This window comes from Prinia subflava, chromosome 9 (genome assembly GCF_021018805.1).
Source record: "Prinia subflava isolate CZ2003 ecotype Zambia chromosome 9, Cam_Psub_1.2, whole genome shotgun sequence".
NCBI lineage: Eukaryota > Metazoa > Chordata > Aves > Passeriformes > Cisticolidae > Prinia > Prinia subflava.
The window spans coordinates 19069567-19094159 of record NC_086255.1 but is presented as its reverse complement, the minus strand read 5'-3'; the positions used below and the strand labels follow the sequence as shown (position 1 = coordinate 19094159).

Below are 24593 nucleotides of genomic sequence, written 5' to 3'. Positions count from 1 at the left end.
CAGTGGGGGCTGCAGCTGCATTTCCCCTGTGTTCCTCTGTCACCAAAGCAGAGGTACCTCTGCCAGAAGAGGAGATGACAAGAGGCTCAGCAAAGATCTGGGGCAGCTTGGGGGATACACAACATCCCTCCACAGCCTGTGTTGTAGCACTGCTTTGAAATCTGAGCTAGGAGGCGAGTACAGAGCCACAGGGTCCTCGGCACTGCCAGCATGCTCTGTGCTTCACTGACTATAAACCAGTGAGGAATAATCTCTGTTAAACCACCTCACTGCTGCTCCTGCTGCTGGCTGTGTCTCTGCACCCTCACACCTGCCTGTGCCCCTGTATTGCTGTGCTGTGGTACAATGGCATCCCATGGACAGTTAGTCAGATACTGGCCTTTTGGTTTCTCCAGGGTGCTGTGTTTCAGTTCCTTGCCTCGGCACAGGAATAGGAAGCCAATTCTTTCTGCAGAGAGCATTGATCATGGCTGGATACTGTCACCCTTTACTGCCATGTGCTTCCCAGATATGACCAGTTTAACTGCACAAATCTTGTCAGGCCTCTGTGCTACCATGTCTCTGGCTTTAGTGCCCCAAAGAAAGGGAAGGCCAAACCCAGCTCCCCTCTGCCCCAAAAGACCCTTGGACTGGCCCAAGGGCCACAGAGCTGATGCAATATCCCACTCCCCTCTCTTGACTGCAGACACCAGAGAAGACACACAGCTTAGATCTCCACGTGGCCACCCCAAGCTGAGCCTACAAAGATGGCACAGACTGTGACCAGAAGTGACTTAGGTTTGGTGTGGAAAAGACCAAAGCCTAGAAAGTGAATGAGGGATTCAGGATGCTCATCTTTGCCTTTCATCTTTCAGCATGAACAAGGCTAAGGAGGTTCAGGAAGCCAGAACAACAGGCACAAGACCATGCGACTCTTGCCTTTAAGAAACAAGTGGATGTGGTACAGATGGCAAGGGACAAAGTCCCCAGTAGGGAAACGTCAAATTTCTACTGGTAGTCAGCTTCATCTGGCATCTCCCCATACCATCACAGATTCTGGACTGCCTTGCAATGAAAACCACCACAGCATTGAAGTTCTGGCATTCCCTGCTTGAAGAAAACCTCAGACTCCTCCAGTACCTAAAAAGCTGGCAAAGATGAAAAAGGAGTTGTGCTCCCATCAACATGCCTACCCCAAAACGATGGTGATCACTGGCCTGATCAGCCACTGCCTAGAAGATCTAGCACACGCAGTCCCAACCCTTCCCCAGCAACACAAGTTAGGCTCTGGCTGCAAACCAGACCTCACAGCATTAGACTCCACATCAAGCCTTAGGGGCCCAGCTGGACAACAAGAACTTTGGTCACTCACCTTGTATTGGAGGCCAAAGGAGTGCCAAAGCTGTCCTCTGAGTGGCAAGGGCTGTGTCGAGTGCCCTTCCTTCGTCTCCCGCGTTCCTCCTCCCTCTCTGTCCAGGGGGCATCTGTGGCTGAACTGGTCCCAGAGTCAGGCTCTAAGTGAGCCAGAGGAGCAAAGTTCTCCTCAATCACCTTGGCGCTGTCTCGGATTTTTCCCTGTATTTCTGGGGTGAGGGTTGGGAGGTCAAAAGTGAAAAAGGTCCCATGGGTACGGGCTGGGGAAGGAAGGATGTCAATGGAGTCCAGACTGGTGTAAGATGTGCCTTTGGCTCGATGGGACTCCATGATGGTCTCAAAATGCTTGCTGAAAGAGTCCATGCCATCCTTGGAGAGGCTGTGCCCCAGAAGGAAGGGCACTGGAGACTTGAGCATACCCTGTGTGTCTCGGTCCATGATCCTAGAGGGAAAGAAAGTGAGAAGAACTGATCATTGAAGAGCAAGGGATCAAAACTCCCAAACAAAAGCCCACACACTGCTTCAGAAGGAAACTGAGAAGGGTAGAAATCTCTCCTGAACATCTGCAGACCACCAAGGAAATGCCTTGCCTGCCCAAGACACCATGGGAAGCAGGACGGGGCTGGCCTCCCTCCAGACATATGCTTCTCCTTTAATGTGCCACAGACTTTTGTTCCTTTAGTGGCTCATCCCCATAAGAAGCTTATGAGATGGCTACTGCTCCCAATCACTTGACTTGAGCTTAGATCCAATAAAGGGCTCAAGTACAAGATGCAGGATGTGGTTCATCTCCATTTCCAACCAAATCTGGAAGTGGCTGAATTTTTCATGAGCCTTCAGAGCTTCTATCCCCAAGAAGGCTCCTCCTGAAGCTGCTCAGGACAGCATGACATCTTCCTCAAAGAACTGCAGTGTGGGCACTGAGTACTATGCTCAGAGCATGACCAACACTCACCTGCAAGGTTGGCTGGCTGTTTCCACAAGGTGATGTTGAGTCCTAGGAGACATGTGTGACTGAGCATAAAGCGATACTGAGCTCTAGATTTCCTCAGGCAGCACAGAGGGAGCCTCACACCCATCTCTAGGCTTGGGGATATGAGCTGCTCTATACCCTAGAGGCCATGATTGGTCCTAGTTCATCATCTTGTCAGCCCCACAGAAAGGCCCAGCCTGTCTCCAGTGCTGGTCTGGGTCCAGCCCAGCATATAAGTTTCTAAACCCTGAATCCCTGAGTGTTTTGTCCTATAAATGAGGTGAAGAACAGCCTGCTCACCTACCTAAACATGTGACAATATGGATGTTTCCAACCCAGAGAATGTAAGTGCTTCAGCAGTACAAGCACAAACACAGCCCTAAAAGCCTACTTTACTCATAAGCTGCTATCATTTTATTAAAGCACCAGAAAAGCACTTGTTATGCCACTCTCTTCTCTGATTAAAGGAGAGGAACTGCTCCAGCCTGTCATAACATTTGTTATGAACAAACAGCTTCCCACAGAAGGCTCAGAAGATGCGTTGCTGTAACACACACCAAATTATTTTCATTCATTAGCCTTCACATGCCACTCAAAAATTGTCACACCCCAATTACATCAGCAGGCCAAGAGCTGGCAGCTTGACTCCCCCAGAGTGCCAGCTGGTTTCAAGGGGAGTGCAGTGAAGCCAGACACAGGTACACAAGGCAGGGTGCAGGCTGAACTCACCCATCCACCAGTGTTTTCCTGGCTCTGCAGCACCATGTGACACTCTTACAATTCCTGTAGGAGCACCACGAGCAGCCATTTCTGAAGTGGCTTTTGGTGAGGACATGGCAGAAAAGACCTTTTTAATAACTACAGATGTGCTTTACAGATGCAAATGTGCATTCTCCATCCTTCCCACCCAGACTCATGCTACTAAACCAAGCTAATCCTGCTGACTATTTTGCACCTCGATTCCATAAGGAGGGTGAAAACTGTGATAGGGAAGACAATGCCAGCAGATTGGCAAAGGCATTTTTGAAGGAAACTTGTTTCCAGGAGAGGTAGGTGGGCTCATTTTTGTGATCAAGTATATTGTCACCAAGCCACAGAAAAACCATGTCTGTTTTTATCCACACCATCCAAGCTCTAGAAACAACGTCTTCACCCCAAAATATCAAGAACAAAGTCATTCAGTTCCAGAAGGATGTAGCTGCAGCAGCATGGGAGCAATATTGCCTACTCAGACCTAGATGCTTCATTAGACCCTGCTGCACTTCCCAGCTCCTCCACGCTCTGCCCTGGTCCCCCAGGAGGGTCACTGCACTGAAACCAGGCCAGACAAACCCAGCTGAGGAAAGAAGGAGATGCAAAAGCTGTGAGCATCTGTGCAAGGGTGACACGCAGCAGGAAAGCAAATAGGTTTGCAGCCTTGAGCTGGTGCAAGAGAGGCCGTGAGCCTTCCTCAGGAGAGCACCAGGCAGACATGGAAGGGAAGCAGATCCAGGAGCCAACAGCACCTCAGGCAAGGCTCTGGGTATGGGATGTGAGCAACCGGGTTTCTGATGCACCTGATGGCTGAGGGAGGGGAAGGGGCTCGCCCCACTCTCCCTGCCTGCACGGACATGCCATCCCTGGCACGGGGGAAGAAAAGGGGAAAACCTCTCCTCTAGCCCGCAGTGGTTTTAACTCTCTGCTAAATGCTCCTGTGACCCTCCAGACTCCTGACTCAGCCATGCCCCACTCCTCCAGCTCCAGGTTCCTCCAGCCTGCACAGGTACAGCAGCTGCTGTGTGAGGATCTCAGCTGAGTGCAAAGAAAGTGAGACTGTTCAGCACTGTCCAGCAGCTGCTAGCTTTATTCCTCTCAAAAAGCTCTTGTACAGACTTCAGCAGCTCCTTGCAGTCCCGCCAGGCTCCTTTGCACCACTCCTCCAGTGTGGCAGCAGCCTGCTCTTAGGGCTCAATGTCCTCAGTCTGTCCTAGGCACAGGTACTGACCACAGGCACTGCAGTCTCCCCTGAGTGTCCACACTCCCCTGCCACATCCAGGCCATCATGCTGTCCCCTGCCCATCCACAGGAGCTGTGGGCACCTCTCCTGCTCATTGGCAGGCCCCTGCCAGCATCTCCCCGAGTGTCCCCTCTGCAGCCCGAGCCTGGTGCTCCATCCAGGAGCATCACCCCGAGCTGTGGCTCTGTGGCCACTTTGGGCTCGGGGACAACACACCAGAGGCTTGATGCAGGTTAAGCACATGCTTAAGCATTTGATGAGACTGAGACCATAACCATTTTTCTAATCCCCAACAAGGCTTGCCCTGTGGCTATTTTCTTGCCAACAAGCAGCAAGCACAAAGGCTCTGGAAAGGCTTCCCAAGCAGCAGATCTAAGGCTTTTCTAGGCAAGGCTTGCAGGGAGAAAAGGCATCATTGCCTCCCATCAGCCCTCTGTGCTCTCGGGGGAGCAGAGCATTCTCTAATAAAGTCTCTTCTCTCTTATCACCTCAAGGCACCCATGCTGAGGGCCAAACCAGGCTCTTTCTATAGCTTAGCTGATGCTCAGGGAGGAAGGGAATCGAGCCTGCTCAGGGAGGAAGGGAATTGAGCCTGCTCTCACTGACAGGTCTCGGCTCTCTGGGACTAATAGGAATAAAGAGTAAAAGCTTAGACTAGTCATTAGAGCCAGTAGATATAACTCTGAATATATTCAGGAAGCAGATTTGCTGGAAACAGACAACATTTCTTCCAAACATTTCTTCCATTGCTTTTCATGTCTTGTTGATCTGGTGTAGGTTTTTGTTTGTTTGTTTGGTTTGGTTTTTTTTGTTTTTTTTTGGTTTTTTTTTGCTGTTAGTATGCTCTCTTATTTTGGTAGGGTAAATCACAAAAGAAGATTCCGAACTTTGACCAGAATATGAAGCACAACAAGGTAGTACCACGCCAAAGTCCCCCTTGCAGGGGGTGCTAAACCCTTAAAGCTAGATTTTCAAGGAGATGTATATTTCTACAGGCTGAAAATCAGCATCCAAATGCACTTCAGTGGTTTTCTAGGGCTGATCCTTCCCAGCAACCAGGACAGGCCTGGGGTTCAGCAGCTCCTGCAGCAGCAGAATGGTGCCAGGTCCAGGAACCCAGGGTGGCTTCTTCATCCCCCCAGCTTCACCCCTCCTGTGAGCAGGCAAAGCAGAAAGCTTGAAGAAAAAAACATCAATACTGGTGACTGGTAAACAGGCATAAAGACTGCAGCTGCAGAGCTCAAAACAATGTGTAAGCAAAAACCCGGGGCTGTGATGCAGGGACTGAACAAGCTTGCAATCTGAGCCTCGTGATTTTCAAGACACTGTCTACAGGGTCTGCACTTACCAGGGAAATATTCAGGGGGCTGCAGGGGAAAAAAATCAACTGCTCTACAAAGAAGCTGTGCCAAAAGAACATGACACCCCCATATACACATGGGTAATTTTACTGGGAACACCATCTTTTAGGAGCAACAGTGGTTGTTTAAGGATACATCCAAGCTTTCAGCACTGGTTGGGGAGCTACAGTATGGTGTCTCAGAGGACAAAAAACAGGTCTAGGCTTATAGCTCATACAACTCACAGTGCGCCTCAAAGATATTTGGAAACAAAATAACACTACGCAAAAAATTGTTATAGCAAATTGAAGAATTTAGAGTAAATTTACACCTTACTCAAACATTCATTTGGGAAAAAAAACCACATTACAAATGGTTTATTTTCAGCTTTTCTCTAGAACTCAAATTTTTGAGAACAGGGTGGCTAGCATGTATTTGTCCCCTCCAATGGAGATGGAAGGGCTGGACAAACTGACAGGAGTTCAGCTCCCCTTGAGATGCATGCCTTACCTCCTTGTTAGCTCAACACCTTCCTTCTTTTCCTTCCCAGTGCAGGGGCACTACTGTATTAATGTATTATTAATATATGTTTTTCATTATTTTTAACTTCTGCTGACAGCAAAACCTCCCTAATTTTTTCTTCCACCTAAATGCTCCCCACCTACCTTCTGCACAGCTAGGTGAGTTCATGCTGCCACGTGGCATCCCAGGTATCACCCTGGTTTTGTGCTTCCCAGAGGATACCTGTCCCTACTCCTATAGAGCATTTGCTGATGATGCTGAATCTCCTCAGCTCAACACCCTTGACAATACACGTCAGAACACGCCTGCACAGTGCCTTTCCCCTCCAGGTGGCTGTCCTACACAGTGCTCTGGACCTGAGGATGCCCATCACTCCTCATGGTCAAACTACCACTCCAGCAGAAACTCCATGGGCAAAGTTTCATGCTGCCAAGCCAAAATGCCATCTCCCATATGTGCTAATTGCCAGTGCCTGGCACGGGGCAGAGAGCAGCTGTGAGCACACTTGCTGCCCATGGACAGGCAACTGAATGATAATCTTGGTGCCAGCCACTCCATCAGCCTCCCAGCACAGGGTGTTTCGCCACACATGTGAAAAATGGCACAGAAGGCAACAAAACGCTTTTTTGATCCCAAGTATCCTCTATGCTTTCCTGAACATGGCAAATACCTAATGAGGCTGAGCAAATGGAACTGCTCTCGCTGCTGAAGCACAGTCATCTGTGGGGAGGACAACCCAGCAGCACCTGGCAGCCCAGAGTAGCTCCAGAACATGACCTGTGCTCTGGAGTCCTGACACTGCCACCCCAACACCTGGCAGCACCGTGGCAGGATGTAATCCACTGGCAGGACTCAGGCTGGAAGCCTCGACTCAGCTGGGCAGCCGGAGCTGCAGGGCTCACCCCAGCTGAGTGAGGCCCACAGCAGTGCCCACTGCTGGATCCCCTGTGCTGGCTGGCTCTTTCCATAGGGCAGTGAGGGCCCCCTCCCAGTCCTACCCCCAGCCCCAGGACCCCATGCACAGCTTGCATGCTGCTACTGCGAATTTTGTCTCAGACACTTCAGCAGAGCTTGTTTTGCCATGCAGGGTACAATAAGGAGAGTGAGAGGAGCTTTTCGCCCTTGCACACGGAGCCTCACCTTTCTCTGTTTTCCTTCCTCATCGCCTCAAACACCTCATCATCCTCGTCCACATCCCTGTTCTGCAGCCCATCCTTGGAGCACTTGGTGCCTGGGGCGGGGGGCTCCTCTGGTGTGCTGTTCCTCCTGCCAGGTGTGCCCACAAAACTTGGGTTGCTCTCACTGTCCTTCTGGCTCTCAATTGCTGAATCCACCTCCTCCTTCTCAGCCAGGATATCATCGATGTTGGTTTCACGATAGCACCTCAGTGGTACAGTGTCCAGGTCTGTCTCAGAGTACTTCACTGTCCTCCTTATAATCCCAGTTTCACAGGAGCCAGGCTTCTCGCTGCCCAAAGGAGAGACTTCTATCTCCACCTCCACATGGCTCAGGCTGTGCTCAGGTACCAATGCTGGTGGCTCGGCTGGCAGAGGGGAGGCAGACTTCTTGGGGAGTTCAGCCAGAGGAGCGGAGTCAGGGGCAGAGGAGCCTGCAAGGAAGGCCCAAGCATTCATAGCTACAGGGAGCTGCAATGGGGGGCTCTGAGGGGCTGCTCCTGCAGCACCACACACACACACACACATCTCCACATCCCCCCCCAAGAGTGTGGTCACATGTTATGGAATCATACAAGCTTGGAAAAGACCTCCAACATCATCAAGTCCAACCTTTGACCAAATACCACCCTGTCAACAAAACCATAGCACTAAGTGCCATTCCAGTTTTTTCTTGAACACCTCCAGGAACAGTGACTCTACCATGCTGAGGGACATAGGGGAACAGTGAACACGTGGCAGAAGGAGAAAGAGTGAGAGAGGGAGAGAGGCTGTCAGTGCTAGTGCATCTCCAGGCAGCCCTGAGACCCCATCTAAACCCAAAAGCTCTTCTGCAGAGGCAGACAGGGACTCTTTGTCACCTCTTTTGCATGGCCACAGGCGGCTTTGCAGGGAGGTTGGTGCACACACAATCTGACCCCAGGAGGACATAGGCTGGCCAGTCTCAGGGGAATCTCAGCTCTTTGTTTGGCACAGAGAAGACCCAATGGATGGGCAGCCCCAGTGTGAGTCCTGCCAACAATACAGTCTTAAAAGCAGGGGTGGGCCAAACTGATGGCATCCACCTGCAACTTCTTACCTGTCTTTGGGGTATCTGAGGAGCCATAGAAGAATTCCCACTTGGCCTTGGCAATGCGCTGGGCATGGGCAGAGCTCTGGCGGGGATACAGCCAGGTGCTGGCCTGCGGAGAGGAGAGCAGTGAGTGGGCAATGCATCCTCAGGGCAGAGCCCATGCCCAGTGTGGGAGACCCCGGTACCTACTTGATGTCGGGGCTCTGTCTTCAGGGGACTCCTGGAGAAGGTGGGGAACTCCTCTGGCAGCCCATTGGATAGGGATCGGCAGAGGCAGCTGGTGTCGAGGGCACAGAGCTCCTTCCCACAGGGCCGTGTCCCCCCTGGGGTCCTGCCCCCGGCCAAGAGCGGGTCAGATGCGGAGGCCTCCAGCTTCAGAGTGTGCAGGAGCCGCTCCTGAGGCAGCGGCTGGGGCTGGGGGGACCCCACGTCCCCACCGAGCTCCAGACTGCGGCTGAGGCTGTAGGGACCGTTCTCCCAGCGGAGAAGGGGGGTTGTCGGGCAACCCAGCGTCCGCACGCTGGCCTTCTCAATGAAGCGGAAGGTGACCACAGAGCTGTGTCCCTCTGGGGCTGGCGGACTGCGGTGGCCCAGGGAGGCGACAGCTGGGCTGGGCCGGCCCCACCGAGGGGTGCAGGGGGCAGTCAGTCGCCCCGTGCCCGGGCAGCTCCCGCTGCCGAAGGGCGCAGCCTCAGCCGGCCTGCGGGCCAAGGAGCCGGTGCTGTTGTAGAGGCCGAGGGGGCAGCGGCGGGCGTCGGGCGCCAGGCCCTTGCGCAGCAGGTGCAGGCGGCCGGCGTTGAGGTTGGGGCTGAGGCAGGGCGGGGGGCTGCACCGCCCCGCCTCGGGGCTTCCCCCCGCCAGCCAGGGCCTCCGGTTCACCCTGTGGGCAAAGGGCGGGGGAGAGGCAGTGCAGCCCTCCTCGGCGTGGAAGCGGACAGGTGCCCCTGCTTGGGCCATCCTGCCAGAAGAGGGCACAGAGGTGTCAGGTCCGGAGCTCGGCAGGGTGGCACAGGCACAGCAAGGCAGGTTCCCAGCACCCCTGAGACGTCTGAGACAAGAGGCGATGCATCCTCAGGTAGCCCTGAAACAAGGGCAAGGAGCTGGTTAGGGAAGGGAAGGAACACAAAAGAGTCTGGGGCCATGGGGACGACAGGCCAAAGGTGCCCTGCCCTCGTGGCAGAAGAAAGATATGCTCCAGGTGAGACAGCCCCCAGCAAATCCCCTTCTGCTGCAAGAAGCAGGCAAGGTTCATCAAGGGCATCACACCAGCACCATTGCAGGGATGCTGGCAGCCCTTTGCTTGGTCCCCAGGCACCCAGAGTGTTTGCTTTCTCCCTAGGGTGCCAGGATGCTCAGGCACTTTCTCCACAGTTCAGCACCCCAGACATTGCAAGAGAGTGCACTATAAAATGGGTTTCATTCATTCTGCTTTAGGCTGAATATATTTACTACCCACAGCCTACAGCCTACTAAAGGAAGGAGGAAAAAAAGATATCTACTGTATCACTGAGACATCCTCCAATTATACTTGTTCAGGGAGTTTAATATGAGCAGCAAGGGCAAGGAGCCTCTCTCTTTGGAGGTCAGCCTGGGTTTAAACTGTGTCACACCAGCACATGTCGCAGCCACTACTGATGGCGCAGACAGAGATGTCAACACCAGTAGATTCAAAAAGCAATGGTAACAGACAATCCCAGCCTGGGGGAACACAGCAAGCCTGCCCTGCACTTAGCTCACTCGCCTGCCTGTCTCTGCCCAGAGACTGTACACCTGGAGATGAGACCAGCCACCCAACAGCAGCAGGTGGGTGGCTGCAGGGAAAGGCAGGACCCAGAGCCCCCATCAACACCACTGGCAGGACTGCTGACATTTTTCTTTCACCCAGTGGAGCTAAAACTTGTACTTATCCTTCCCTGAGTTTCTTCTAATTCCTAACGTGCAGAGAAGACTTTGCCTTGGCTGCTTGTGCCTTCTGACAGATGCCAAGATACTGAGCCCCTCACTTTGATCATTTGAAAGTGAGAAACCATATGCCAGCTGCAAACAGGAAAGCATGATGTTCTTCTCCCTGTTTCCAAGTGCAAACCAGACAGGATTAAATTCCTAAAAGAAGTGGGGCTGAATTTTCAAGTGTTTAGGCTCCAGAGATACGCAGACAAAACTATTAATGAAATAACCCAAGCCACACATGTGGGGTAGGCACCTATCTATCTGCTCTATCACACTGCTGAAAAAATCTGTCCTGCTGAGCAACAGCAATCTCTAATTGACTCACTGCAAATTTTATTCTCCTGATAAATTTATCATATACTGTTTTTACAATATTTTCCCCTGGTATGGTTATGTTCACATTCAGGGTTGCTGAAGTTAACTGCTAAATAATAAAGATACGGGCTTTATATATTTCAAATGAAATCCTACTTTTTATCTCAATGCAGACTGACACATATGCCAAGGAAAAAACTTATCTCTAGGAATAGTTTGCTCTCACTGTAACATAACAAATCTACAAAAACCAGCCTATCTCAAAACATGTGAGTTATTACTAGAATAAATGGGATAAGCAGAATGTCCTCATGATTATTAAAACAGAATTATCAAATTTAGAGCAAAGGCCATGCCTGCCTTTGACCTACCAAAGCTGGATGGCTACACCATGCAGTGGAGTGAGCTTTATTTTTAAATAAAAGGTAAAAAGCACAAATGCAACTGAGATGAAAAACCAGCGATGGAACGTGTTGCAGCTTCCTGCTTGCTGATTTCAATTGTGAATCAAACGGATGCTCCTTAAATCACTGTGATGAATGGGTTGGGCTATAAAGCACTGGTGGGCTGGAGAAAACCTTGCTGGTCCCTCTGCCTAAAGGCAGAAGAAGTCCTGCAAAGAAAATCTCACAGGGTGTCTGCCTGGGCAACCCTGGGCACGCATTCAAAGAGAAAAACTCAGGAGCTGCAGTGTAATAGCCAGCGGCTGCACATCATTGGGGGATTAATTTTTTTCAATAAAACATCTCACAAGAAACTTGTTCCTCCTGGCTGTCTCTTCTTGACGGCCAAAAGAATGTCCAGGGATGCTTCTTGGGCATTGCTTTGAGCCATACCCAGTGCAACAGGGGATGGCTGCTCCCCATGCAAGCGCTTGCCTGGCAGAATGGGGTGATGCGGAGCGAAGGCAGCAGGCAGCAGGAACTGCTTACGCTGCGGGGGAAGCACACACCCACGCCACGGGAGTGTGGGGACAAGGCTGGGGGAGGATGAGAAGAGAATGGGTGAAGAACGGGATAGAGATGGGAGAGACGCAAGAGGTGCAGGGCTGGGGTTAAATTCAAGCGATGGGCCATGTTTGTGCTGGACATGGAACCCCTGGCAGGGAATGGGGGAAACCAGGCTGTGGCTGCCGGGTTACCTGAGGGAGCTACGGCAGAACCGCCCCTGGGAGGTGACTCTGCCCTCCGGAGGGACACAGAGCATTTTGAGGGGATGAAGCGGTGACCGAAGCGGGATGTTTGGAGGCCCTAAGGCTGTGGGGCAAACCAGTGACCTCTTTCTGGTGCGGTGTCTAGGCAGGGGACGTGTCCCCACCTAGGAGCTGAGGCTGAACATGCTCTTCACTACCCGACCCCCCCTGCTCGGCTTTCCTCACCCGGCACCTCCCGTCTTGGCGGGATCAGCCCTGAGTGGATGTGACATCCATCCGGATGAGGAGGGAGCACCCCCGGCCAGGGAGGCCGGCGGAGCCTCCCGCCGCGATCTCCCTGCCTGGGCACCGGTCCCGCGCCCGTCCCGCCGCACCGGCACACGGGGCCGGAGCGGGTCTCGGCCCCGCCAGGTGCCACCGCAGCCCCGTGCCGCCGCTCGCCGGTCACCGCCGCCGGGAGGGCGCAGAGCCGCCCGGGTCCCCGCAACAACTGCTGCAACTTTCCCCGCTCGCCCGACGCCCCGTTTCGGCCTCCGGTCCCCGCCGCGCCCCGCCCCGCTCCCCGCGTCTCACCGGCAGTGCCGCCGCCGCCGCCACCGCATCCTGGGCGCCACTCCTCCGCGCTGCTGCCGGCACGGCGCGGCTCGGCTCGGCCCGGCCCGCCCTGCGGGGCGCGGCGCGGCACAGCACGGTACAGTACGGCACAGTACGGCACAGTTCGGTGCGGTGCAGGTCGGTACGGTACGGTGCAGCACGATGCCGCCGGCCGCAATCCGCCGCTCCCTGCCGCGCTAATCCCGGCGCGGGCCCGTCACTCCGCCCCGCTGACAGCCACGGCAGCCAATGGGAAACCCCCGCCGGGCGCCGCGTCCCGCCCCCTCGGTGGCACCGGCACACGAGGAGCGGCCGAATTCACACCGGGTGCGTGTGCCCATGTGCGGGCAGGCCGGCGGGTCCCCCACCCGTGTAGCATCCTCCACATGCTCGGGTCCCGGTGTGCGCACCCCTGTGCCGGTGCGAACCTGGCCTGGTGCGCTGGCAGCACTGGCAGCGCGGCCGCGGAGGCCGGTGTCCTGTTCCAATGCCACACGATTCGCGTCCCCAGGTCCTGGCGTGCGTTTCTCCGTTCTTCAGCGTGAGCATCAACACGAACGGCCTGTCCGTGCTCGGCTGCATGCGGGTTACTGTGTGACCACCACTGGCCCGTGTCGTGCATGAGCATGCATAGCCCGTGCGTTGTGCCCTATACCGAGGGTACAGGCTCCCCTGTGCCCCGCCATTGCTTAAGAACTACGAAAATGAGAAGAGATGTTGTCTGCTATGTTGTCCAGGCTACCAACCAACATCAGCAAGTCCTTGCCTTAAAGCACAGGCTCTGTGCCAGGGACTTATCTCTCAAAGGTCATCACCCTAAGCCATGGGTCATCACTACAGCCGTGGGTGCCAAAGTGTCTCTGGCCAACAGGAACTTGCAATCACGGTGTCACTAGGCACTACAAGGATGGTAAATGCCACATGAAGAAAATCACTTCTAGATACAAAGGGGGGAAATCGCCTATCCTTTGTCTCCTGCCTAGGCATGGGGACTCCACTGGCACCAGTGGCACATGTAAGTAGAGCTCATATGGCACAATTTGGTACCAAGGTGAGGGGTGCTGTGGCAGGGCTTTAGAACCCTGTACTGCCAGTGCACTGGGTCTGCATGTGGCAGCCACTGGGACTGGCAGCCAGCACTTTGTGCCCTCACAGGTTGCCAGATCGATTTGCTATTAAAGAGCATTTTATTACCCAGCCCAGCAATCATTATTAAATGTGTGTGAGACAAGAAGCCCAGGGGACCTGGGCTTCATGTGCGCATTGTGTCTGCAAGAGAATTTGGGAAGATCTTCCTCTCCTTGCTACTTTCCTTGTCTGCAGCAAGCCCAGCTCCAAGCTCACCTGCCCTCACTGTCACCCAGAAAGTGTGTCTCCTTCTGTCCTCACAGGCATGGGGAAAAAACATCAGGCAGAGCAGGCTTTCCTCATATTTAATGCATCAAAGTGCTGCCATTTTCTCCTTCCTTCTCCAGGCTCCTGCCTGTGAGGGGCCTCTCTCCCCCACACTGAGGACTGTGGGACTCAGCTGCCTTAAACACAGCCGGCTTTTCTGGCAGACTCCAAGAAGCTGGGCTAATTAGGGGCCTCACTACTGAAGGATCAACGACCTGATTCCTTCAGCAGCTTCTTGATGGCAGGAGGGTGGGGAGGGGGAAGGCTTTACTCTAAGCCACAGCCAGAGTGACAAATTTAACCAAGTGGAAGAGCTCAGAGCTTTCCCAGTGTGTCCATACCAGGACAAGGCATGTCTGTGCTTTCCCAGCACCTACAGGAAGCTCTGCAGAAGGTAAGAGAGAGATCTTTTCTTGCCACCCTGACTGGAGATCTAGACCATTCATAGAAAACACATTTCTGTCCAAAACATGTGTTTTCCCTGCCGTAGCAGTAGCTGTTGCTCTCCCTACAGTGTCCTGCTCCATATCCCCACTCATCTTCCCACAGCCCTAAAACTCATGAAAGATGTGTCCACATACAAGGGTCTGACCAGCACTAACATAAGCCTCACTTGGATCAGGGTTTTTCAGGATTTATTCCTGGCTGTCCTGATCCCTCCTGCTGTGAATCCCTCCCCAGCTGATGCAGGACAGGAGGCAGCAGAAAACCCCTCTGGCAGATGACAGAAGGGGAAAAGGTGTCCCCCACACTTCACCTCCCAGCCCCAACCCAGTGGGCTTAGCTAGAGAGATAGGAGTGCAGTGCACTTGGAACCTTCTTTACTATCATTTTGGTGCTCCAGGTCCTCCAGTTCTTGCCTGCAGGTACCATGTCTTTCCTGTATTAGAATCTACTCAACTCCAGGCCATCCCTTTCAGCCTCCCAGGTCCTGCAACAGGGAACTTCCAGGAGTTTTCTAAATATTGCCAGCACTGTCCTTGGTCATCTTTGTAAGTCTGCAATAAAGTTTTCCCTCTGAAAGGCAAAAGGGTCTGGGTATCATCAGAGCAGCACAATGATGAACTTCCAGCTTGGAAGAGATCAACCTGACATGTCATAGTGTCTGAATAACTCTACAGGTCTAGGTGAAATTTGGGTGACAAGGGGTTAGACAAGAGCTCTTTCCCCCAGGTGGCTCCAGGAGACGGTCATCCTCAGCTTGCCCTAAGGCACATGGATAAGTCTCTAGAAAGGTTCTGCTTACTTGGGGTAAACATTGTAGTGCACCCCAGAGCTGCTTCTCTGAGCCTAGGGGGGCTGTCAGAGCCATTTCCTCTCTGGTGTGCTTTGTGCTAAAGGCATCGCAAAGGACACATGGGCATATTGTGCCTCACTGCTGCCAAAATCAGTGGGGCTGTACTGTAGCCTCAGGGCACAGTGTAGGCCTGTAAGGGGGATGACAGTCACTCCATCAGTAGATGGGCTCTTCTCACCTAGCTGACAGGAAGCATCATGGAAATAACAACTCCAGCCACACAGGCAATGAGTCCCAGTGAAAGCAAGGGAAGCTGAACTCCCCTCCCTTCTTCACTGAGGGCTCCAGGGCAATCAATTAGGTTGCATATGTTCCCTCAGGGCCTAGGCATAACTACATGGCTCTAATTAATGCCTTCTACCTCCAGTGCCAACATCCAACCACATCCTAGTCATATATTAAAAATGCCATTGCAGCACAAGCCAAATCTTTAATGGGCTGATGCACTTATCTGTTATTCCACTAGGCTTGCAGTTGAAGATAAATGGAGAAAATACCCTCCCTTGGACAGTCCTACACAAATGCTGTTTTGCAGCTTGGTCAGGGCAGAAAGAAAGTGCTGGAGATCCTTCCTGAAGCCCCTTCCACCCAAACCTGGAACAGGCAAGAGCAAACTCATACTTTCCTGTGTCTCTTGCAGCTCCCCTGTGTGGGACACTCATGTGGCACTGTGGCAGGATTTTTCAGGGTGAAATACATTCTAGAAGAGGATACAGACTGCAAAATGTCTTACCAGAGGGAAGAGCCCATGCGGACTACAGTCTACACGAGGGATAGCTGCTGCCTGCCCATCTGCCAGTGCCCTACCCAGTGTCCCAGCTCCCTACCTTGTGCTGCTCCCTCCTGCAGGAGGAACAGGGGCTTGGAAGAGTGGAGCTGTGGAGAGATGGTAGCAAACACTGTGTGCTGGGCCTCAGAATGAGCTGTAACAAAATATTTCTGTAATGCCCCAGGCACACTGACTCTTACAGAAATCCTCTCAGACTCTGTCCCAGTGCAAGGCAGCACCTGCACAGGGAACAGGCTTCATCCTGCACCAGCATTGCTCTGTCAAGATGAAGGCAGAATTGACAGCATGAGAAAACCTGTCCTGAGGATGTGGGAGGTGGGGCCTCAGCACAGCTTGAGCCATAAATAATCTCCCTACACAACAGTTAGGGGAACAATTGTGTGGGAGCATCTCTTGGTAAAAAGATGCTCAGGCAAAGATGATCTTGAAGGAAAGCGAGGGATTTCTGAGTGGTGGGGTGGGTTCTCCAGTGAAGACAGAGCTTCCTGGGTACCAGCAGGTCATTCACCAGACCTGCCTTACCACGGTGAATCACTGCAACAAGAGACAAATTTAGTCTTAACCCAAATTACCCGTGCTCTGGTGTAGCCTCACAGGAAAGGCTTGTGCTGCAGCACAGATCTTTAGACTGCTCTCCAGTTAATCTATGCAGCAATAAGATGTGATCCCTTCCCCATACCTTCAGACTCAAGATTCACATGGGGAAAAGTGAAAGGGTGTAAAGGAAAGTGAGAGCAACGAATACAGAGTATTTTATGCAAAGAGAGACAGTAAGCCCCAGGCAGAGTCTGACCCAGCACAGGAAGAACAGTCACATACAGGATTGTGCAAAAGGCCTTGAAGGTCAGTTACAGAGGAGTGATTACAAATATATCCAGAAAATTGAGCAAAATGGCTGTCATGGAAATGTGTGGAGACAAATGCAAAGGACACATTGAAAGTTTGAATGCAGGGGATTCATGAGTGGGATGCTGCAGAACAGCCCTGTATTTCCATTTAGCTGGGAGCTTCTCATGCATAATCCTCTTTCAACCTTGACTTGCAAAACTTGGTCTCGCTTTGCTTCTATTTATTTATTCTTTTAGCCCTGAGTGTATAGTCAAATTCTTTTCTGAATAACAAGTAGGAAGGTGGTATGTACAGGGAAGAGTTGAACAGACGTCACCATGTGTTCTTGTTTCACCAGCTTAGAAGTGGCTTCTGGTTACAGTGTGCAATCTCAGCACTGACTGACAGCAGAGCTTACCCTGTGAGCTCAATACCTTCTCCTACGCAACCAAGAAGTCCAGCTGTGGTCCACTCTAAGTGTGAGAGTGATGGAGGCTGTCAGACTTATCCTGCAGCCAGAGAAAAGATGGAGCCAAACCCTTTGAAAGAACCTGGTGAGAGTCCAAGAAAAAACAGTGTTGAGAGGCTATAGTGAACTTCTGTGGTACTGCATTCACGTAACTCTCACATCGTAAAGGAGTGAAGAGTGCAGAGCTACTGGTGTCCTTGACAAGATCTTGACAAGTTTCTTGTCCCACTTGAGACTAGTAGAAAACTGTAAAGAAAATGGCCCCAAAGTCTTTGCAAGGCTGAAAATGTTTAGCCAGCAAGGTGCCAAGCTATCATATGAGGTGATAGATCCTAGAATATTTGGATAATGTTGGCTTGGCATTATAATAATCTTCTACAAATAAGTTGTACCTTTGGACAGCACTAGCTTCTGGAAACCCCAGCAGGCTTGCAGAAACCCAGCCAATCTCTGAATACACCTCTGACATGGAAATAATTGAATTTTCAATGCAAGGGAAAAGTCAAAAAGGCATAAGTAGGGGAGACTTGTCCATTATAGCTAGCAAATCAGGAGCATATCTGGGAAAAAAACCCCAAACTTGGGCTCCTGGCTTGAGGTCAGCCCTTCTAACCACAAAACTTCCCCTTCTTCAGGGCCCAGTTTCCTAAATCTCATCTCCACTTCCTAAAAGGTGAGGTGATGACCAAACTGCTTCTCTAGACTCTTCAGAAGTATAGCTGTGCATCAGCACCACCTCGCAGCAGTGGAGCTGGCTGAAGTCTCTGTTCACTTCAGGGGATGTTAATGAGGGTGAAGATGCCGTGCCCTGGCTCTGCAAGCTGCCAGCACCGTATGTTTCCAAGGAATATACAAGAAAGCTGCAGCAGCAGCAGTTGTTGTGAGCTAAGCTGCTTCCTCCCCCTGGGCTCAGCTTGGTCTCTCATTACTGTGGATCAGCTCAAGGCCTGATGCAGTAGCCCTGCTTTCCCCCACAGGACATCAGTGGCCACCAGGATATCAGGAGTGCCAGGGAGCTGAACAGTGTCCCCTGCATGTTGAAGGTACCTGTGCAATACCCTCCCTCAGCTGTCCTGCAAGAGCTGCAGGTGTCACAGCCGAGCATTCACCAGGTCCAACTCAGAAAGCTGTTTTGGCAGACTTGTTTGAGGTATTATGGATCAAATAAAAATGAATGTCCAACTGAAGATTAAAAATGAGACTTACAGACACCTCTCAAGAAAAATGCAGACCCAACTTCGGCAGAACATATTCCAACAGAAGGGCAGAAGCTCACTGCAAAATCTTGATTGAGGAGAGCAGAACAAAGCTCTGGTTCTTCAAGCTTGTCTGTTTTGAGCTGTCCCTTTACCACAATGCTACAGTGGATAACACCCCCTCAAGCCTTGTATTGCAGTGCTGTACAGGCATTTCACAACTGCTCTGCATAGAGGAAAGCTTGATAGACATGAGCACAAAACCAGTAGTGGTTTGGAATCCTTACTATGGTGTAGACCTAGGTTGTTGGGTTCACTGAACATCCTGCTGGTGTAAAGCTGTGTCTCAGCATACACCTCTACAATGCACTAACAGTCTCTGGTGCTCTTTCTGCATCTGCAGACAACCTGTGGATAAAAAATAGAGCAATATGAACATTTCACAGCTGGAAAGTATCCATCATTTCTAGTACCTCACACATAGACCTCAATAGCTCTAGCCAGCCAACTGGCCAAACCCCTCACAGGCCAACAGCTCTCAGGCCCTTGGGGCAGTTATAAATCTTGGTGGCCCTGACAAGCCTCACATCCAATTTCCACCACTCCTGCCCATAGGCCCAGTAATTCTATATATTAAGGGACTCTGCACTTTTCTATTTCACAGTGGGAAGTCAAGAACAGAGTGCTAACATCACAGGGAAAGGAAAAACTGCCCCAGGACATGGCCAGGGGCATTTTTAACTCCAACAGAAAATTAAAAACCCTGCATCACTTGTCCTTTAAATGAGAAATGCACTGTGCTAACTCAGAGAGCCACTGGAATCCTTGAGGAGGAGGTGCTACATGTCTGGGGGCAGACAGGGTGGGTAGCTTCCCTCAGTGGAAAGAAGACCTTTCCGCAAACCAGCTTCTATGTTTTGAGGAAATGAGCAGAGCTGGGTGGACAGATGGGTCATCGCTTTCCAGGAAATTTGGGACCAGGGATTTGGGATTTATTTGCTGTCTGTGGGCCCTGCTCTTTTGCCAGGTGGATTTTTTATAGTTCCTATGCCCGCAGTAATTAGCAGCTCGATGCTGCACATGCCAGCAGGTCTCAGACCCGAGACAGAGACGGAGCCACACGCCCTGTGCCGGCTCGGAGGTGTGGTGAGCGAGTGCCGCCCCAACGCGGGCCGGGCGCCTGCCGGTGGCCGCTCCGCACACCGACAGCGGGGAGGAAGGAGCAGCGTCCGTGTCTCCGCGGTCGTTATGGCAGCTGCTCGGACAGCAGCCCGGGCCGCTGCTCCGCGGGGGCTGCCAAGGGGAAGGACCCCGGGGCTGCGGAGGCCGGTGGGGGAGCGGGGGAGCGGAGCGCGAGGAGCCGGTTGGCAGCGAGGGAGGATGTGGGCTGGGAGCTGCAGCCCCGGGGCGGGGACAGCCCGGTACTGGCGGAGGAGCGGAGCCCAGTGGCTGCCGGTCGGGGGTACTGTGAGAACTGTGAGCCCCAGAGACTGGCCTTTCCCGGGGATCCGTCCGCTGCTGCGGGCCGGCAAGGGCGGCACAGCCCGCTGGGAGAGCCGCGGAGCCGGGCAGGCGGCTGGGGCTCTGCGGGGCCGTCGCTCACCGGCAGCAGCGCGTCCCGGCTCCGCGTGGTGCTGATCGGACAGCGGCGCCGCGCCGCGCATGCGCCCGCCCGCCGGGGCAGGGCCGTGCGCTGGGAACCGGTGAACGGGGGCAGCCGGTGTGCGCCCGGGAACCGGGGCCGTGGGCAACCGGGGCCGTGGGGAACCGGGGCCGTGGGCAACCGGGGCCGTGGGGAACGGCGGCAGCCAGTGTGCGCTGGGATCTCGTGTGCACTGGGGAAACGGGATAACTGAGGAACTGGGACAAGCGGTGTGCACTGGGGAACCGGGATAGCTGCGGGGCTGCAGCCACCGGAGTACGCCGGGGAACTGGGGCCGTGGGGATCTGGCGTGCACTGGCAATCTGGGATAACTGGGGAACTGGGACAGGCGCTGTGCCCGGGGAGCGGGTGCGCCCCATGAGCTGGGGCACCAGGGCCGGTGTGCGCGGCGCGGCGCTGGGAGCAACCTGCGGGAGTCGCTGCGACACCAGTGGGCCCTGTGAGCACCGTGGCCCGCTGTCCCGCCCGGCACTCCCCGCCGCGGCCCGGGGCCTCCCCGTGCCCCTGGGCCGGTCCCGGTAGCGCTCCGCCGCCGGGGCGCGGCCTTGGGGCGGGGGCCGAGGGCGGGGCGGCGGAGCGCGCGCACTTCCGCCCGCCGCCGTGACGTCACGGGCGGCCGCCGGTGTCCAGGGCGGGTGCGGCGCCGGATGGAGCGGCCGGGGGAGCCCCGGCGGGGCCGCAGGTACCGGGGGCCGTGACAAGGCAGGGCAGGACGGGGCTGGGTTGGGCTGCCGCCGCCGCCGCCTCGCCACGGTGCGCTGCGGCGGTCAGCGGGGCGATGTCCTGGTCCCGGCGGCGCTTTCGCGGCCGCCCCGCTGCGGCGGCGGGGCAGACGGGGGCAGCTCTGGGGCCCAGCGAGGCTCCTTGGGGCGGTGGGGCAGGAATGGCCTCGAGTGAGGAGCCTCCCAGGTCTGGGCTCTGCCGGGGATTCCAGCCACAGCTCGCGGGGCTCCGGGCTGCCGGGACCCCTCTGCCCCTTCCCTTCGCGGCCCGGGGCCTGATCTTCGCAGAGATGCTGAGTGTCCGCTCCTCGGACGGAGACTCCCTGGGGGGGGACCCCGAGCCTTGTTTCCCCCCGCGGGAAGGAGCAAGTGCCTGGTCTCTCCCCCTTGCAGGGTGCCCGAGTGGCCCGGCACTGGATGCGGGGACTGGCTGACAGGTAGAGCGATGCTCGGACATGAATGCCGGGCACAGCTCCTGTGCCACTGGTGCGGTAATGCTGCAGCAGCTTCTTGCTGCTTCGCTGAGGGACAGGGCAGCTCCTTCAGCAGCTGATGGAAAGCCCCACCCAAGCTCTCCTGGAGGGCACTGCGGGCAGGTAGACTCGGATGCCTGAGCAGTGAACGTCCCAGGCTGGGGAGGTGGTGATGCAGGCGGCAGGCATGTGCCCTGCTGATGTGCCTAGCCAAGGGGCTGTTCCCTGTGGGCTGATTGTGGAAAACACCGCTGAGTCTGAGTCTTTCTGCCTGTTCCTCCTAGAGGCACCCGGCAGTAGGTGTGAGCTGATCTTGCCTGGCTCCTGCAGTAGCCTGGCTCTCTGGTGTCTGATGATGAGTGTGACCCCGACCAGGGGATGCCTCCTGGACCTGCCCTGGGAAGACATCTTGGTTCCACACATCCTCTGTCATCTGCCACTGCAGCAACTCCTGAGCCTGCAAAGGGTCAGCAAGTCATTCCAGTCTCTCATCCAGCTGTACCTGGCCAACATGCGCTGCTTTGACTCAAGCCAGGTATTGGATGGCTCTGAGGCTGGGGGAGGACACAGATGTCCTACTGCTCTGGAACTAACAGGGGAGCATCTATGTGGGGAGAAGAAACCCTTGGCAAGGAGGGTAGTTTCTGTTCAGGAGCTTGGGTTAATGGTTCAGGTGTCAAACTGGACGGATGGGCTTAGGGAGGAGAGGCAGTGATTCAGGGCCCAGCAATGCCAGTGTCTTGAGTAAGAGGCCCTGGGAGGAGCAAAGCTGGAAACTCCTCCCAGGCCATTATGGGGCACTGGCTGGCAGAAACAAGTTTTGGAGTGACATGTCCTCGTGAAGGTTGTGCAGTAGGTTGGATCCGATGGGAGATAACTCTGTACTTGGTCTTCAGGGAAAGTTTGTCCTATTCCTGGGAGCCACTGTCTGGGACTGGGAAAGTAACTGCTATTCTGTGAGGACACAGAGTAGTCTAGCAAAGAGATTTTTGAAGAACAGAGGTGTGGAGCTCATCTTGAGTGTGTAAATGCAGGAGTGATGATGTGGGATGGAGAAACCAGAGTATCATCTAGATTCTGGCAGTAGCCTTGGCATGAGGTGAGCAGAGTCTGATGGTAGGGTTTGCCCTGGGATGAGGACAGGGGATGGCTTTGGTCACTATTGTCACAGAAGAAGAGAGGAGGAGAGAGAGTACTTGGTGAGGACCAGGCTTATCTGAAACCCTGGGGGGATGCCTCATTCTTCCTGGGTTCCCCACGCAGATTGGACCTGCCATCCCTCGAGCCGCTTTTGTTAACCTGTTGAAGGACAACGAAGTTCTGCAGCAGCTGGCACTCCAGAACTGCTCCGACTGGCTGACGGACCAGGAACTGCTCCCAGTCATTGGGCAGAACCACCACCTGCACCAGATCCAGCTGAAGGGCTGCGCCCAGCTCAGCCGCCACGCGCTTGTGGCCATCTCGCTGAGCTGTCCCAACCTGCGCCAGCTCTCTCTGGCTCACTGCGAGTGGGTGGACAGCCTGTCCCTGCGCAGCCTGGCCGACCACTGCAAGGCGCTGGAGGCTGTGGACCTGACGGCCTGTCGCCAGCTGAAGGACGAGGCCATCTGCTACCTGGTGCAGAAGTGTGGCAGGCTCAAGTCTCTGTCACTGGCTGTCAATGCAAACGTGGGCAACGTGGCAGTCGAGGAGACTGCCAAGTGCTGCCCAGAGCTGGAGCACTTGGACCTCACGGGGTGTCTGCGAGTCAAGAATGACTCCATCAGGTACTGAGCAATGTGGGGAGCCAGGGTGGGGATGGCAAGTATCTGGGATGGGGAGAGGAAGAGAACCAGAGAGGAAAGTCAGATTTTGTCACGCTGAAAGCAGTGAGAGCTTAGTCTGGGAGAGAAACCACTAGCAGGCCCTTCAAGGGAGTCACTGTGTGCTACTGACAACGAATTTATCAGCATATCATGGAGGATTAGGTCTGGGATCCAGATGTCCCTTGACTTTATCTCATACCATCATGAGTCCCCAAAGGATAGTGCATGGATGGCACAGTCACGAGCGCTGGACTGCTGGGAGTAGAGAAGAGCATGAGTGCACTTAGGAGTCATGACTTCCAACTTGCATGTGCTCTGTTTCTTGGCAGGGTCCTGGCTGAGTACTGTCCCAAGCTGCGCTCGCTGAAGGTCAAGCATTGCCACAACGTGGCGGAGTCCAGCTTGAGCATCCTCCGAAGCCGTGGGGTGGAGCTGGATGTGGAGCCTCCGCTGCAGAGGGCTCTTGTTCTGCTGCAGGATGTGGTTGGCTTCGCCCCTTTCATCAACCTTCAGATCTAGAACTGCTGCTGCTGGGGAGGGGGGGACTGACACGGTGCTGGGATCCCAGAAGGATGCCGCAACTGGCTGCTGTGGAGACGTGCAGAGGGAGACGTCAGTCCCACTGGTGAGGCTGGCGTGAGTGGGGCTCACTCTTTCCTCTGGGGCTGTTTAGTAGCCAGAGAGTTCCTAAGTGGACTTCACTGGTGCCTCTGGGGAAAGCAGCTCCCTCTGCAGTGGCGTGGAAAGAGCGAGTGATTTGCAGGAACACCATGGTGCTGAACAGGCCTTGGTCAGGCCAGCTAATAGATAGGATTTATTATTTGTCGTATTTTAAGTCTTTAAGCGGCAGCTGTCCAGAAAGCAGGGAGTGTTTGATGGGGACCGTCCCCTGGGGTGGGTGTGCAGGGCATGCCAGCAGAGCAGTGAAACAAACCAGACAGCTGGAGCAGAAAGAATAGCTACCAGCCCTCCTCTTGGGAGAGGGCAGGCCCCTCTGGGCTCTGGAGGAGGGCACTGAGCCTAGCTCCAGTCCACAGCTACTGGCTAGCCTGGCACCAAAGGACTAGCATGGCCCAAGTGCAGGCAGCATGTCTGCCCAGGCCAGCATGCTGGTTCAGGCTGCAGCAAGGTAGGAGTTGTTTTCAGGGGGGAACGTGCTCCTAACGGGAGTTTGACTGACAGAAAAATGCCAAACCTAGCTGTGCTGTCACTGAAAGCAGTTGGTCATTGTCATTTGTTTCTTCCAGCATCTGACTTAACATTTTAGTAGTGCCCAGGCCTGCTACAGTATTTTGCTCCCTGTTGTGTGGCTGAAGCTTTGGCTCTCAACAGTGGTGAGAAATGGCAGGAGCATTGACTCTGCTATCAGCTGGAGTTTATGGAGAGAGCTGCAGATTGTGTTGGCAGGGAGAACCTAGTTCTGGAGTTGAGCCTAAGCCCTTTTATCCGCTAGGCAGTTAATCAAACAGCAGCTGCATCTTGAGAACATGATGAAGAGAGTAATTAGAGGAA

General features: G+C 54.1%; 2 protein-coding genes across 2 annotated transcripts in view; one reads left to right on the top strand and one right to left on the bottom strand.

The window, feature by feature from the left end:
• The window catches only part of PSD (pleckstrin and Sec7 domain containing), a 37498-nt gene extending 24887 nt beyond the window's left edge, over window positions 1-12611 (bottom strand). Inside the window, exons 1-5 of the mRNA XM_063405779.1 lie at window positions 12423-12611; window positions 8621-9512; window positions 8438-8540; window positions 7325-7793; window positions 1352-1795 (exon numbers count right to left, since the gene is read on the bottom strand). Coding sequence (XP_063261849.1) covers window positions 1352-1795; window positions 7325-7793; window positions 8438-8540; window positions 8621-9388 — 1784 coding nt within the window. The 5' untranslated portion in view covers window positions 9389-9512; window positions 12423-12611. The remainder of the gene's footprint in view (window positions 1-1351; window positions 1796-7324; window positions 7794-8437; window positions 8541-8620; window positions 9513-12422) is intronic.
• An 8006-nt stretch (window positions 12612-20617) lies between these two features.
• FBXL15 (F-box and leucine rich repeat protein 15) lies at window positions 20618-24529 on the top strand. The gene is made up of 4 exons (XM_063405774.1): window positions 20618-20763; window positions 21561-21811; window positions 22540-23042; window positions 23411-24529. Exons 2-4 carry the CDS (start codon window positions 21629-21631, stop codon window positions 23598-23600), a joined length of 876 nt encoding a protein of 291 aa, XP_063261844.1. The 5' UTR covers window positions 20618-20763; window positions 21561-21628; the 3' UTR covers window positions 23601-24529.
• The last annotated feature ends 64 nt before the right edge of the window (window positions 24530-24593 follow it).